Source organism: Danaus plexippus, chromosome 15 (assembly GCF_018135715.1).
Source record: "Danaus plexippus chromosome 15, MEX_DaPlex, whole genome shotgun sequence".
NCBI lineage: Eukaryota > Metazoa > Arthropoda > Insecta > Lepidoptera > Nymphalidae > Danaus > Danaus plexippus.
In genome coordinates, this window is record NC_083547.1 from 5,023,288 (window position 1) to 5,040,545 (window position 17,258).

The window sequence follows — 17,258 nt, forward strand, 5'->3', positions numbered from 1 at the left end:
TATATTTATGTTAAGAAAATGAACATAGATGTCTCATTTGGGATTTTACAAACTAATAATTATACAAATAATAGGTAATTCATGAGAAAACCTCACATTGACATGAGAATTTCATTAAAAAAAATCGTATTGTATATGAAACGTTTTGTGCTATAATATTCTTAGGGCAGTATCAAGATAGGACAAGATCCGCTTATTACGATTTCGAACATTGCCCTCATCATGAACACCCCAAAGAAAAGTCATTAAAAATGCAATTTAAGCATCGTAATAGAAATGTTCGCACTAAGAAATGTTGCAAAACTGTAATGGTCCAGGTGAAATTAACGCAGAAAAATAGGAAAAGTTAGAACGAGTTCCCCGCCAAGGCATTTTTTTTGCCATCGCTAAGTTGGTTTGTGATTGTAAACTGCTGAATTTTATAATAGCGTTTTCGAACTCCACTTCTCCAAAAAGTTTAAAACGATTCGTAATTTAACTTGAAACTAATACATTCAAATAAAGTCACAGGTAAATGTGATTATGGGATCTCAATTTATACGTTTTATAATTGTATAATATTTATGTAGGTGCATAGGTTTTAATTTTCATTAATTTGTAAATCGTGTAACTTCTTAAAAAATCTCTTTTCAGAACCCAATCTATGTTTCGCTTTCTGTTTCTTTAAGTTAAATATCTCTTGGATTTGTTCTTGCCATGAATAAAAGTTTGTAATAAATAATAAAACAAAACATCACGTTTTCATTAAACTATTTGTTTTATGATACCAAGTATTTTCTATTTATAATTTGCTCCTATTTATATATAATAGCAATTATTTAAGGCATATTTTTCAAAAAAAAAAAAAAATTTCTAATATATTTCTAATAGCATAATTTCCAAGATAATACAAAAATATAGGTCAATAAAAAATGTGTTTTTTTCAATCGACTGGATAATTTGATGGAAGCAATGAGTTGTTATAATAAAATTGTTATTCTATTGAAATTAGGTATATTTTGTTCTTATCAAGTAAATTTGATTAAATTTATATTTTAGTATTACAAGAAATGTATGTATATAAAATGTAAAAGATGAGATAAATTTGTTTGAACGAATGTCACTAAATGAATATTCACCCCTTCAGCCAAATAATCTTTATTCTGATTTTAATACAAACATTTCTTTGAAAAGATATCGGACCCTATTTATTTAGAAAGATGACTAAAGCAGATTTTCGAGATTTCAACTCGCCGTCTGTGGATTACTTTGCAAGTCTTTTATAGGAAAGAAAACCAGTATCATCACTACTTAAGGATATTAAAATCCCTTCTATCCGTGTAAGGAGCTTGTTTTCTAAACAGCGTGGCATTTATCGAATCATTCCTATATAATATATTGGCAATGTTTTTATTTCTATTTAATTTAAAATAAGAAACATATGTAAGGTAATACAGTAGCTAGATGAAAGAACATATTCATAGATACGCTGCACAGGATATTTAACAAGTGGTTACTGTAATTTTTTTCTGACAATATCACAGCCGGATCGAAAATAATGGTATCGAAGACAAATAAATAAAATTTATGTCAGATAAGTGGAGGATATTGGAATGTATGTATATTTTGATTACAATAAACTATGAAATTAACTCTCTGGCAATTATTATTCATAATATAGTGAAGCGTGCAAAGGACAGACGATGTGCAACTTCATGGTGTTATTGAATTGAACTTTTTTTTTATACGAATTAAAATAAAACAAATTATAATAATTTTTGTTCAGTTTTGACTTGTAATAATTTGAAATATTTATTAGAATTGTTTTTTTTTAATCTTTTTAAAAATGGCTTGATGGCTGAATGGTTGTTATTTTGAATGAAAAAACAATGAAGGGATTTTCAATACATGTGGAATAGGATACAAACGGATAGATATAATTTGTTTCAGCTGTATGTACAATCAGAAGACATAGATAACATTTAAGTATTAAATCGGATTTATTATGAGTAAATGGACACCACTGTACACAATTGCTTGTAAAAAGAAATTCGTAATTTACAAAATATCTTTTTTATTTTCCGATTTCATACTAATGTTTACTTGAATTAAGTTCTATTTCTAGCTTTTCATATATTTTATTAGAAGTGTGTTGTACATCGCAACATCACGTGGGGTAAGCATTTTAATTACAAAATAGCTCGTCCTCTCCCTGCCTTTCCAGAATTTTTCATACAGGTAATGTTATTGTCAAAGGATTTTCTGAATTTTATTATAATTTTATTTTAAATAAAAAAATTCGGTATTTGAATGATCCAGAATGTGTTAAATAATATTTTATTTTGCTTCTTCGAGTAAATTATATTTTATTTTTTATTCATAATAAATTTCAATCATATATCTTTTCATTTAACAATTAGTCAATAAAAAAAATAAAGAAGAAAGAAAAGGCTTACCTTTATCTGTAGCTTACAATATTAATAAAATATCATGTACTCCAAGAAGCAAAATGAAATGTTATTTAACACATTCTGGATCATTCAAATGCCGATTTTTTTTATTTAAAATGAATAACTTACTATTAATAAATAAATTTAATAATTGAAGACAAAGATAAGTTTCATTTAAATGTGTAAGAGAAAGAGATGTCGTAGGTATAATAAAGAGTATTGTGGTTAGAGAAATTCTTAGATTTCAATACAAAAAATTTCAATAAAAAAAAAACTATCGAGTAACGAGGAAAACACAATTCAGGATTCAGTTCTCATTATAAATTACTTATAGTATTTAGTTAAATTTAATTCATGGATTCCGTCTTCAATAATGAATGATGTTATCATTACATTTTTGAAATTTCTTTGATCATGGTTATCTTATAATTAAACTTGTAACGAAATTGTAAAAAGTTTGAAATTGGTCAGTTATTTCGAGAAAATTAGCCATCTTCACTACGAACGAATGAACTCACCGAAGCGAGTTTGTATTGCGGGCTTTACTAACGAGAATTTTACAATGATGAACAGAGAGCTCTCTGTATTCATAACAAAAAGAGGTGTGCTGTATTTCGAACAAAGTCAGGTTTTATTAAGTTTCCTGAATGCAATACTTTTTATTAATAACTTAGATTTCTATTAGATTGGAATCGGTGGTTCGATTATATTTTGAACTGTTTAAGTTACGTTTTTCACTTTAAAAATATATTGTATCAGTTGAAAGTTGAAGTAAAATGCATGTTGAACACTTCGTTATTGCACTTTTGTTCTTGATAAGTAAATATATAAATGAATAATGTATTTTCAATAATATTTAATTAGGCAAAATTTTCATTTTATTTCTTGATAATAAGAATGGTTCAAGTAAATTATTGCAATATGACTCTAGTTATAACTGTCAGTTGAGAAAATGTTAAGGAAAATGAATCATATCTTCGTCAAAATTACAGTCTAAGAAATATATACATACTGCTTTGGTGTTATATGAAAATACACATACATATATATATATATATATATATATATATATAGCATAATATATAGCATATAGCATAAACATAAATTATTGAATGAGTTACGGGCTTCACTAGGTATGTAAGTCCTCTGATGATACGGACTTCGAATACCCATACAGTATTCTTGGGTTCATGGTAATCGACCGTTACCAGGGGGTTAATCGTCTGCTTGGTAATTTCTTGGCTGCTTAGCACGTTAAGAAACACACTTTTAATTTTTTGGAATGTCACTTTACATATCAGTTATTTTATTATGCTATGATATCGCATAAAAAGTTATATCAATAGACATATAAGGTATTTCCTCATTTGTCTACTTATATGTTTAATAGTAATTATAAACAATGTCGAAGTAAAGCAAAAAGATAAAAATTATCTATAAATTCAGATAGCGAGGGCATAACGCGGATGTTGAAGAATGTTTAGTTATTACTATCAGCTACATGTATGCCAAAAAATTTAAAAACTTGTTTCTTGCAACCAGCATTAAAGTTATAGAATTTATTTACCTCATATAAGGGACATTTTCAATAAGTATTTTCTAATATAAGATAAATAAATTGTGAATAAAAAATTAACACAATCTAATGTACAGTTTAGTATAACTACAGCGATTTAGTCGATTGCGTGTTGTCAATGATAAGTGAGTAGCCGATATCGTATGTGTTCTATTCATATAAAATGACGCGTCCGTTCACGCACCTAGTTGTGTTCATTGTTATTCTTCAATTACTGATACATGTTAGCGCATCACCATATTCAGTTCAAGATTTCACAAGTTTATTTGCGAATCCTGTTAGTGATTTTATCAAATTGTTATCTCGCTCGAATTCAACTGAACCGAAAAGTGTTAGTGGGAATCATGCATACAATACAGAGAAGGGAAAGGATGTGAGGACGGGTACAAAGATGATAGATGTTCCTCTCAATGTACACAAAAAGTGTCCAGACGGAAGTTTTCCAGATGTGAAGGGCGTGTGTAGAAATCTTTGGTAATTGTGTAACACTATAGAGTTTCGTTTCGTCAGTGTGACGCAGTTAAGACAATTCGTTTTGTTGAAATGGACGTAAAGGCCGTGTTTTGTATAATAACTATTGCAGCTGTGATTATATCTGCGGATTCTGGAGTGGTGTTCAATTTTCATGAAAAGCTCCGTATGGCGACTACAACGGAAAAAAATGTACAATCCAGTCAAATTATAAGAGTACCGGACCTTGAATGTCCCGATAATTATAGACGCGATCAACTCAGAAAATGTCGACAACAAATATAAAGGTAAGTTTCTAAGTAATTTTTGTTAAGGAAAATGTAATGTTTCCTATCCGCTATATGTTATTATAAATAAAAAAATTAAATAAATATTCTAAATTACGAACATATGAATATGATGACATTTTATTCAATAAAATTAATTCACTGTATCTAATATTAAAATAAAAAGGTTTAACTCTGATCTCAAAAAGTTTGTTTTTCATTTTTAGGTCAAGTCATAAGAAAATGAGAATATATTTAATAATCGAAACCTTGTAGGACATAAATAACAATTGTAACATTATTTAAAATTCTTCTTAGAATCGAATAATTTATATTATCAAATAATATAATCGTCGTTGACTTAGACCTATAGGTCAATGATGTTATCTCCCTATAAATACAGAAACTTAACGATCAGTTGGAACACAAACATTCATTGTGGTAACAACTTGAAAATGAAGATTAATATTCATTTTATATTTTTTTCCTTATTTCTTATAACATTATTTGAAAACGCCCAGAGTGGTTTAGTTATAGGCTTTGTCGAAAAGATTCACGATTCAATTCACAAAGTTCACGAGGATGTTCATAATTTGTTCAGACCAAAGGAAAATAATAATAAAAATCTGTCAAGTGATGGCTATCAGAGAGAAAATCAAGATAATAAGCCTCCTAGTACCGTTGCGACTAATATAAAACAAGACAACAATGAGAAAATAATATTTGCCGATGTTGATGATACAAGAAATGAGAAAAGTATGAATAACAATAATTCCATTGTTACTCCAGCTGACATCGGCCTATGGACAACTACAGATAAAACGGGTACAACTGAAGAGGTTCTGATTTTTTCTTCTTCCCCTACAACACCTTCACCTTTGTCAACAACAACGAAGAAGGAAGGAAGAGAAAATTTTGCAGCAGGATGTTCCACTGGCTATAAACGTACACCAGATGGTAGATGTAAGCCAACATTTTAAGCCATGATGTTTTAAAATATGAAATGTGATTTTTTCCAATAAAAGTTATTTAATTTAATTAAATTTTTATTTTCTATATCTTGACGTTCCCTGTTCTGCAAATAGGAAAATCATCATTAAGGAAAATGATGAAATAGATAATTTATCTCGTTACACAACGTTTCAAGGATAACTGGACAAGAAATGGCAAATAATTTCTAAACACAACAATAATAAAGCAAGAAATAAGCTAAATTGCAGTTTGTTGATCTGAAGGCTCTGTTTATCGATTGAAAAATTGTACAGAGTGTATCTTCTATAGCATCGCCTGTTAAGAAGAATAAAGAATAATAAAATCTTATCCTATACAACGATATAACAAAAAATTCTTCAAATATCTATTACATATAACAGACAACTTCATATATTTTACTATCACTCCTTGCATGCAGGATAGCAAAGTTGCTTTAGTCAAATAAACTCATTTCAAAAGTTTCAAGAGAAATTAATGTTCAAAACATACCAGTACGTACCCGACTGTTTGTATTATAGCAGACTAATTTGAACAGAATTGTAATTTTTTCTACTCGTATTTATTATCTGCATATTTTCAAATACTCATTTCAGAAGAAAGGAGATAAATGGGATTATATCTACAAAAGAAATTACTTAATCGTCTTATATTTTAAAGATCTTTAAGCACCAAATCAGTTTTTAGTTTAGTGCCTGTATTTGTAATAAGTTACATATAAATATGATTATTTATAATAAAACAAATTGCTGCCACTCTTATATTAATTTGGCATTGACTGAATTGATTAGCAAATGATTTAGAAGGAAATAAGAGTTTTAAGTCCTTAAATCTTGATCAGACAATGTAGCTTTATACATTAAATTATAACCATAAATACATATAATTGTATTTTACGAGTACTTAAGAAAAACACTTGTACCCATTTTTGTAAAAAAAAAGTTATTATGAAATTTCATTATTCTTATTATATTATTCAGTTATCATGATTCTTTCAAAAAATATGTTACATAATAAAGCGTATGTTTGAAGTTAAAGTCCTGCATATAATATTTATTTTGCTAGTAAATTCACATTTCTTTATGCACTAGGGGTCACTTGTTTGTACCAAAAAGGAATAAAGTGTTGTATATATGTGTTTTTTTTGTTCAATTGACAATAAGGTATAAAGGTTCTTCGAAAAATGCTTTTCAAACTTCAAAAATTCTTTCGCTGAAAAATACTTGGAATAAATTTATTAATTTTAATAAACTATTATATAATTTGATTCAACAAACTCTAAAGTATGTTAAAAACCCTTCCATCCCTCATTTCATTTCCATCTATAAACCTTTTCATCGCATATTATGAAAAACATTTTAAATTTAAATGTAGTCCTTTATAATTGAAGATATATACAGAGTAGATTTATTTATTTTATTATAGCAAGACCTATTCATTTCAAGCAAGAAACTATTATAATACTTATGGAGATTTCTTTCAGACAAATTAAATTAAATATTAATAAAATCCAAAGAATAACAGAATGGCATATGATATAAAATCTAGTACATCTTAGTGCTTCTGTAAAATCTAAAAAAAAAACAACTGTAACAACAATACTATTACGAATATACAAGAATGTACAAGTAGATGTACAAACATTTATTAATACTCATTGGTTTTACGGATATATTCAAAAGTAAATACGTATTTAATTGAGCTAAAGCCCCTTAAAATTTATTATAATATAATATCATGTGACATATATATATATATATATATATATATATATATATATATATATATATATATAGTCCATGTAGCTTTATATACACTTTATTCACACTTGAAGGCGTTAAACATTACCGCTTTGTGTAAAGCGTATGCAAAGTGATTTTCCGTCATTAAGAGTTTAAGTCGATGCAATAACTGATCACATTAATTTTTCAAATCTCGATGGGCTAGCAAGGCATCAGGTTAGTAAAAAGGTCTAATGTAGTTTTCTACGTTTTGGGACGAATTTTAGAGTGATGGCTTATGTGGAATAAATTTGTTGTCTGACGACTGTTAGTTTACTTTTATATCCTATATACTTCTTCTTTTCTGTAGAAATTTGCTTCCAGCAAAATATAGTGGCACATTTTTATGTAGGATGCCTCTTGATCTATGCTTGTCTAGTGGATGGTAAAAAGAAGGTTCAAAATGAAAATTATTATGAAGGCGATGTGAAATCACATTACTTATCGAAAGAGGATTGTAAATTGTTGCCCGTATCGACAAAAGTGTGTTGAAGTATCGGCCCACGAGAACTTATGGCTTGAAATATAATTTTTTGTTGTTTTGCATCTTATATATGCACGAGAATAATTATTTTTTAATAAAATATATATTTTTATTCGTAATTAAAATAAACACATACAAAATTTCGATGAAAATGTTACAGTATCATAATTTTTAATTTCTTCCTTGATAAAACTCTCAAATTGTCTTTAAATATTATGAATATTTTTTTTATATTTTATCTCCGTGGCTGTTGGTCGTGTGTAAGAAAATATATGTAGGGAGAAATTGCTTCGTACATCCATATAAAATAGAACTATGAAATATATAATTAACTAATAAACAGTATGTCGCCTTAACAATTTTATTTATATAATTAAATGAAATATAAAAAATATCACAAATTATTATCGCTCTACAATACTTTTGATATTTAATGAGCAAAAACTTAATTCTTTAAATCTTTTATCAAATTAGGTATTTTTGTGTTTTTCCAGAATATACATATATATATATAAACATATATATATATATTAAAAAAAAAATATATATATATATATGTTTAGTGATGATACCTGCAGCCTAAGGCGTATTTAGAAAATTTATAGCAAACATAACAATTTAAAAATAATAATTTACGGATATTTAGTCTGGGACCAATTTTGCAAATATATTACAAAATAGAAACCTATTATGTAGTATAGGGTAAAATAATACTGCAATCCAAAAAAAAAAGAAAGTACTTAGGAAATTAATAAGATTCATAGTAGACATTACAAATAAATCTTCTTTATTTTTTTTTATAACCTACAACGACAGCAAGGTCAATTATCCAACTTTTACATTTTATAGACTAGACCATATTTTGTAGAAGATCTCCTTACACAATCTACATAAGCACAATTTTTAAGCTTTTGTACTTTGTAGATGCTCCCCTTTTCTGGATTTATCTATTTCTATTATCTGATATTTTGTAATTTATAATGTACTAAAGGTTTCTTATTTTTTTTTATTCTTTTATTTTTTTACCTAAATAGTCGGTATTATTATTATTATTAGTAAAATCTTTTGAGTACTATGATCTACTTAGTTTGAAATTTAGACCACTAACATAACCTAAACAAATTCTACAATTTCATTATGGCTTAACCATTTCCAAATAAGTATTATAATAAGAATTTAATTAGAAAAAGTGATCATACAGCTAACATAAAAAACTTGCTATGAAGTCAAAAACTTAAATTAAAACTGGCTAAAAGGATTACTTTAATTTTTTTCTACTATTTTACAATTTTGGTGAGCTATCCGTTTTCTAAAGGTTGGCAAATCGAATGTATAATTCACATTGATAATATCTACTGTTTCTATTTTTAAGTATCAGACGCTATATTAACTTAAAATATCGCTCGAGAAGAGCATTATAATTGAGGAACTTTATTTAGCTTCCTCTCTGGAGGTAATTGAATCTGGGTCTTCTTACTTTACCGAAAATCTTTATATCACTGTTATATAAGGTAAACATATTTTTATCCATTGATTGCCCCTGGAAATTAAAAAAAAATACTGCATTCAAATATATAATGATTTTATCTTAAATAATATATATTTTGCAGGGACGAATAGAAATTTATCAATATTTGTAAAGTTTGAGATATTTCAAATTATTTGATCTTATTATTTTAGTAATCGGTTTCCGACAACAAAATGCGAGGTCTCAACACTTTTATTTAAATTGACCTGTTTGCCAACATTAGGAGTCCTTTGTTTTCGTGAAATTCGGGAAATGCTTAATGCATATTCTCTTGATTGGGGAGGAAGACACCAAGAGGAGTTATGTCGGACTATCGTCTTAAGAAGGACGCACTATTAGACCCCACGGATGTCCCAAGCGCCGCTCTTCTGCTAAGCCACAGGCCCCGCAAGGCGATTCTGCTGGGGTAACATTAGGAGTCCTAGAAGAGATGTGGTCTTTGTCAAGGACCAGAAGAATACTTGATGTCCCAGCTTTAAGGTTGGTGTTACAAGTGGCGCCCTTTGTACCCTACTAATTATAATATACTATAATCCTTAAAATTATTTTTATTACTGATCATAATTCATTATAATACTGAAACATTGTAATTATGTAATGGCAGCATTTAAGTGTCAACCAGTATTTGAAAACTCTAAATACTGTTTTCAGTCATTTTTTAGAACATTACTACAAGTAACGGTGAACATTGAAAAAATCAAGACTGAACCTCTACCTCGAACATTGGTTTTTACTTGGTTGATCACTGAATTTTTTTTTCTTCATTAAAACGCTTTTCAAGTTCTTATCAGAATATTATTTAGTAATTAGTTGATGGATTTCGTTAACAGCTCTCAAAAAATAAGTTTAAAACATCAAATGCCTTGTTCAACAAAAAAAATATCAAAAATAGTGTTATTTGGTTTACAAACTCGATCATTTGGATATATATTTTTTATTTTCTTTTTTGAGACAAAGAGGGCAAACGAGCAGGCGGCCTACCTGATGGAGGTAGTTTCCGTCGCCCATGGACATCCGCAACATAGTTTTGCGGATGCGTTGCCACCCTTATTTGGGGGAGAGGGAGAGGAATATGTAGGAAAAGGGAAAGGGCAGGAAAGGGTGGGAAAAGGGAAAGGGCAACCGGCTCTCTCATTCATCCTATGAAACACAGCCATTAAAGACTACTTCACGCCTATCTTCTGTGAAAGGGTGGTACTTCCCTGTTCGAACCAGCCCACGTTCAAGATGCAGTAATTTATTCAATTTTTAAGAAAAAATATGAAATTCGAAATTGAGAAGTAATCACTCTTACTGAAAAATATAATTTATAAATCTAATAAAGCAATATATATATAGGAAGTAAGATCTCACAATGTACAGTGTCATCTTCTGAAATTTCTTATCAGATTTTTCGTTAATAAAAGGTAGTGGTAAACGTTCCCAAAAAAATTATTTTTTTTTTTGTCACGGGCTTCTTCTTGTCACGGATTTCAGATAAAGAGAGAGATTAAATGAATACATTTCTTAAATCGATTATAATTCCGAACAATATACTTACTGAAAATTTATGACGATTGGAGTAAATTTCTGGGTTTGATATTAAAAGGTTCTTAATCAATGCTGTAATCGTATTTCTTAATGTTTAATGGTATTATTATTCAAGCCTCTTTAATTTTTATTTTACAGATAATTCTTGCTTTCAATTTTGCTTCGTATTCAATGAAAACCGTTCGTCTCTTTTTTTCAAAGTGATAACCTTTTATGGGAGGACATGTATATCGCTTCGTTAAGTAAGGGATTACGATGGCAGCCTGTCTGGAGTCAAATATCTTAACAAAGCAAAGTAACTTGTTTTATAGTTATATATACATACATATCTATATCAACTGTTATGACCTTTCAGTTAAAACTTAATCAAAAAATGTATAACATTTTATTATTTATAAATGTTGTGTCAAGTTTTGTACATGTGGGATCAGTAGTTTTTGGCTTAAACGAGATTTATATACATTGTCTATCCAGAATGAAGTTAAAATTTGTGATATTTTATGGCATTTGTGGCATTAAAAACATAAAAGTGATCTATATCAGTGATATATATTTTGTGTGTATATGCAAAAAAGATAATAATAACTATATTTCAAGTTATTAACTGCTACAATAAGCCAGAAGAAGCTACAAAAAACCATGGAATTTTATTTCACTGAGACGTTGTAACATTTTTAGCATATATAATATAAATATTTATTTTTTATTACTTTTATCAGATTTATAGATTTTCTAATAAAATACAAACACATATTTCCAATTCACAATATTCAAGAATTATAAGTAATAAACTAAATAAAATGTATGTAAATAACTCTTCTTTGAATATCAATATACATAAAATTTTAAGTAATAAACTAAGTTTTTCTAAAGTTAAACAAAAACAGTACTAAATATTTAAACTTAGTTTAGTTTAAGTTATCACTTTTGAAGGAAGTTGAGATCCACTTTTCTTTCACCACTTTATATTATTAAATCGAAAGTAGGTACATATGATATAAAAACACTTATACAATTCAATTCATTCAAAGCCAATTTAAAATCTTCATATTTATTTACCATCTACAATGCCATACACAAAGACACACATAGGTTAACAAAAATCGTTAACTTTTCTTGTAATATTTAAAGATAAAAAACTCGACAAGATTTTATGATTTTTCATAAAATATTAGGATTTAGTGGTAATACTTTTAATGTTTCGTCATTATAAATGTTAGTACACCTATTGTTGTTCTCCACTAAGGGCTTTCCTCTTGGACGGTTATTTAACCTCCATCTATCCTCAGTGTTTTGGACATTATCAATTTGTATGATATTTTTGTTATTAAGACCATTGCCATAGTTATAAACAAATTGGGTGCTATCATAGAGATTTCGGATAATATCATCTGGTACATTTTGAGCTCCAGCATGATAGTTATCTGTAACAACAAGTTATTATTAAATAGCTAAATTAACAACAATATCTTAAAATTAAGCTTTTTTTGCTAATATTATTTAGCATGTTCTCTTATTTATCACGTTTTATTTAAAAATCGAAGCAAAAATAATAAGATATGATTTTTTTTAAAGCTGTAACAGCGTTTGACCCCACATGTAGTAATTAGAGACGAAACCTCTTAGCATTCAATGGATTCACCGTGCGGGTGGCGGGTCCATCGCGTTGCAGGGAGAGGAGCTTCAACAGTGCCTGGGACTTGCAACCCAGGTGTAGGTTTAAGGGGCCACTATCTAACGCGGGTTAAAACGCTCACCTCTACCATCCAAGCTCCTCTCTCTACCTAACCAAATTTGAAAAGAACCTACTAGCGCTGCCTTCGAAGTTCGTTCCAAGAATGAATTGATATTAGTTCTGGACAGGCCCAGGTCTTTTAGTAGGTTGTATAGAGATTTTGCCCTTATATCTCTGGCCCCCACTTCTACCGCGTACAAATCCACGACGAACTTATTTCGAGTGAGTTCGTTTGTGATCTCGTAATATTTATTCACTTTGATGGCATGGTCTTTGGGGATGTTGGTTTCCCAAGGAACCGTAAGTTCTACTATCACAACGCGTTTTAAAATTCGCGAATACATAAATATGTCTGATCTGGAGGACGACGCGCAAATTTCTACTGGGATTTTATATTGTTTCTTATACGTATCCATTATTATAGTACAATTCAAAGCCGCTTTAAGGCTAGTGTAAAGCTCGACATTTGATTTTGTAGCCCTAGTGCCTTCTCTCATTTAACGTATTGATCGCTCATTTGTGGTTATTTCCCTTTGTGCTCTGGCTACCGAGAGACTAGCCGCTTCATGTATGATTTCCAGAACCCTACATCCTCCCAGCAAATGCTTAGCAGTTCCCCCAGATATAGCAAGTTTTTTCGGTAAATTTGTTGTAATTTCCCGTAATTGATTTGACCCATAATATTGAAATGCTTGTATGAATTTACTCGAATATACGATTCCAGTGAGGCTAAATGTAAACACTTTTACCACCGGTTACTAAAATGTTTTACATTTTATAAGGTCCAAGTTTTAGAAATTAGATTAAAGATCACGATGCTTTTTATGCAATATCGTAAGCATTTTATCAATTTAGAAATTTTTTTCATGACGTTCTTCTTTTGTTTGATATATTACTTACTTGCATTGTTTCCATTTTGGCCTCTATTGTCCACGTTATACGATCCGCCACCCATTCGATTAGTGAGTGGTCTTACTATATTCTCTTCACCGTTTCTACTATTATAAAGATATTGTGTATTGCCAACTAGAGGGTTGCCGGTTCGAACTCCTGCACCTCTTCCATGATTATCTAAAATTTTATTTATTTACGTATAATCTCGTTTTGAAATAGAGTTACAAATATAGACATGCGAATCTAAAATGGAAATTAAAACAGTTATACGATGTACAAAAGTTTCTACTTTTGTACATTGTACATGTTTTATGAGTTATAGGCCAAAATGACTTTAAGATTTTGATTCCATCTTTCCTCCAGAATTTGTTTTTGTTTAGATTTTATTTTCAGTGCCAGTTGTAACACATTTATTCTATTTAGCTGAGGAGTAATGGGACTCATGCTTTTAAAAAAATTTTAACATATTATTTTATTTAACGTTTTTTCCCTAACCTGCTGGATTAGGGTTGACATTAATCCGTACTCCGTCAATCTGAATCTGGTTATCATTATTATTCCCTGTCCCAATGTTAGCTTTATCAAGTATTTCCTTTAAAATTTGTTGTCTGTCAATAGATCCTCTAGAATTTTCGCCATTCTGGTAAAACCTCGATTGAGGTCTCTGTGGCTCCTGTCTATTATCATTGATAGAAAACGCGTTTCTTCTATCCATCCCGTTTGTCCCATCCCATCCCATCCCGTTAGAGGTAACTGTCGTTCTGGCTGGGCTATTTAAATTAACATTGTAACTTGTTGAAGTCGGTCTAATGTTGCGATCAGCTTCATAACTTGACACAGAAAAACCATTGCTAGTTTGGTCCACATTTATGACGTTGTGTTTATAATTTCCATTACCAAAATTACTTAGTTGATGAGGGCGATCCTGAAAGAAATATTTTTGAATAAATAAACTTCTAACACAAAATGACTTTCTTTATTGTAACTCATACTTTGAATAAAATAATTCTTAATAAGCAATAGTTAACCATCTATGTAAATTTACATAAACAGCAAAAAAAAAAAAAAACAATAGAGAATAAAATTTTAATGACATGATTTTCTATAAAAAAAATTAGATATTACCTACTCTGGCATTATTATTCATATAAAAAGCATCAGTTTCTGAAGGATTTTGCCCATTTCTGAAAAATAGATTTGTAATAGTTAATTCACAATGTGCTAATAATGAAGGGTATATATGTGTATAATTAATTATATTTTGCAATGATATTCATATAATATTTTTGTAATGTAATATTTTATTTTTATTAAAAAGAAAAAAGGGATACTGTAGTATTAGCTCAATTTTATTCAAATTATTTTTTTTGGTGTTTAGATTTAAAAAAACTAAAGTGATGATCAATACAAACTATACATAGTTTGTTTTGATTATCACTTCATTTTAACAAGATTATTTATAATAAAGAACAACTAAAACCAAGAAAAACCCTTGGAATAATATTTCAGTTTGAATGTACCGGGTGCTTTATCTAACTAACTTGAAAGTATAATTGTTTCCTTACCTTGATGCGTACTCATTCTGTGGACTGGCGTTAACAAAAGCATTGATAATAGCAATTGACGCAATTATTATTGATGTAGTCATATTAACACAAGATATTTATGTTCGAAAATCGACCGTCTCTTCCACAAAACTTATTTTATTTACACGGTGTTACTTTATATAGCTGACTGATATCTAAAGGTTCAGTCGTTATGGTGATAACCTTTCTTTATTAATTATTGTCATTATAACAATATATAATATTCATTTTAAATACTTCTTTTTACCCCGGACTTCAGCATAAGACAAATATTTTGAGAGAAATTATAGAGGGTAAATTATTTTAAGTAAAAAGTAACTTAGTAAGCAAATAGCCTTTGTCCTTAATGTTTTTAATTCCTTTTTACTTCATAGAAACACAAATTTGGGCCTTTAGAAACGTCTGTTAAATAGCTGGAGTCTTAGCAACTGCAATCCTCAAATTCCCTTATCAGATTAGAAATGTATTATATATAATTTAAGATTTTGGATGATTAATATTTATCATAGACAGAAGCATTCAGTTACTTTAAATTTTACGGTCATTGAGATCAAGGTAACTAGGGTAGATAAAGGTAGATAAAGGTAAAGATAATTAGGGAGCAGAGGCCATTTCTATAAAGGAAATTTCGTTCTCTTAAGCTTAGTTTTTTCACCTTCTGCTGATATAAATTTTCTTATACTTATATACTTATACGTATCTTATGTCGTCTGGGTTGTAAAGATTGTTCTCCATAATCCAGAGAACATTACACAAACCCGGTTTAGTACATATGCAAAATTCAAATTACCTCATATAATTCAGAAGTTAATAGTGCATTCGACTCTGGGCATTGTAACGTAACTTTTGCGGGAGATATAAATGATATTGACGAAAATTTATGAAATAATTCTTCTGAAGACTTTGTAATAAAAAAATTACATTTTTATTTACTTGAATTTTTTGAGGTTTCCTTGTACATCCATACATGTATACGAGATTGGAAATATTTTCCTGATTCTTTTAAAATCTCAAAATATTAAGTTTTATGAAGGGATGTCACGGAAAACAGTCCTCATATATTCTAACGCAAGAAAATAAAAATATTATATTTGAAGGAGGCATACTTTGACAAGAGAATGGAAGTTTACCTAAATCGCTAAAAATATGTATGAATACAATATACATTTAATTTTTTTTTAAATTTACCGTAACTTGTGGTTGGAGTCTTGAACGATTACGTATAGAAAAGATACCGAGTTTAATCCGCGAGGCTTTTGAAGTTAAAAACTTCCCAATTTCAATAGAGAAGATGGCTGGAATCTATCCAACACCTCATAAAAATTATTAAATCTCATGTCCGTGACCACACCGCAGGACCTCGTGACGCAGTGAGCACATTCTGCAGGCATCGAGAGCGGTACTCCAGAAAATTAATAAATAGTTGACGGTAGATGATAAATAACAAGACCAACTGACAGACCTTCATATCTCGTCTGCCAGTGATCACGGTTGCTGCAAACTAACCAAAACGTCGGGAGTATGTAGTTTTTAAAAATAATAAAAGTCGTGTAGTAATCCGAAAATAATAGTTTCATTTAATGGATAAAAATTACTGCCACCATTAAACTTCCAGTTGCAATGACAATTATTATTAGCAAATGCCAAAGTTACAGTGAAAGGAATGTTTTTTATTGTTTTTAAGTTTAAAACTTTAATATTAATAATGAAGGGAATTTTTGAATTCTTAAGTTACGGAATCCTAAAAAAAATATTGAGACTTGTGTCGTTAATGGGAAAACCCGATGAGTATCACTTTGTGCTGTCCAGTGATATGATGTATTTAAAGTACGCAATATTGTGTTTTGTTTATGTTATTTTATCATAATAGCACTTTATATAAGTAACACCAGGTCATGTGATTTTTACCAAGATCAGAATTACCCCAGTTATTCAAGCATCGACATTACTTTTAAAAACAAATTAATTTGAAGGTTGTTTTTTATTTC

The 17,258-nt window shown here is 29.2% G+C and overlaps 2 protein-coding genes across 2 annotated transcripts; one reads left to right on the forward strand and one right to left on the reverse strand.

The window, feature by feature from the left end:
* The first annotated feature begins 4,972 nt into the window (after window positions 1–4,972).
* On the forward strand, window positions 4,973–5,785 carry LOC116766490 (growth-blocking peptide, long form-like). The gene has a single exon (XM_032656350.2). The coding sequence runs from the start codon at window positions 5,120–5,122 to the stop codon at window positions 5,720–5,722; it is 603 nt and encodes a 200-aa protein (XP_032512241.2). The 5' UTR covers window positions 4,973–5,119; the 3' UTR covers window positions 5,723–5,785.
* A 6,218-nt stretch (window positions 5,786–12,003) lies between these two features.
* LOC116766546 (probable serine/threonine-protein kinase clkA) lies at window positions 12,004–15,389 on the reverse strand. Its single transcript, XM_032656437.2, has 5 exons — window positions 15,250–15,389; window positions 14,814–14,868; window positions 14,180–14,609; window positions 13,691–13,861; window positions 12,004–12,479 (listed from the first exon to the last, which is right to left on the reverse strand). The coding sequence occupies exons 1-5, from the start codon at window positions 15,330–15,332 to the stop codon at window positions 12,217–12,219; spliced, it is 1,002 nt and encodes a 333-aa protein (XP_032512328.2). The 5' UTR covers window positions 15,333–15,389; the 3' UTR covers window positions 12,004–12,216.
* Window positions 15,390–17,258: the final 1,869 nt, after the last annotated feature.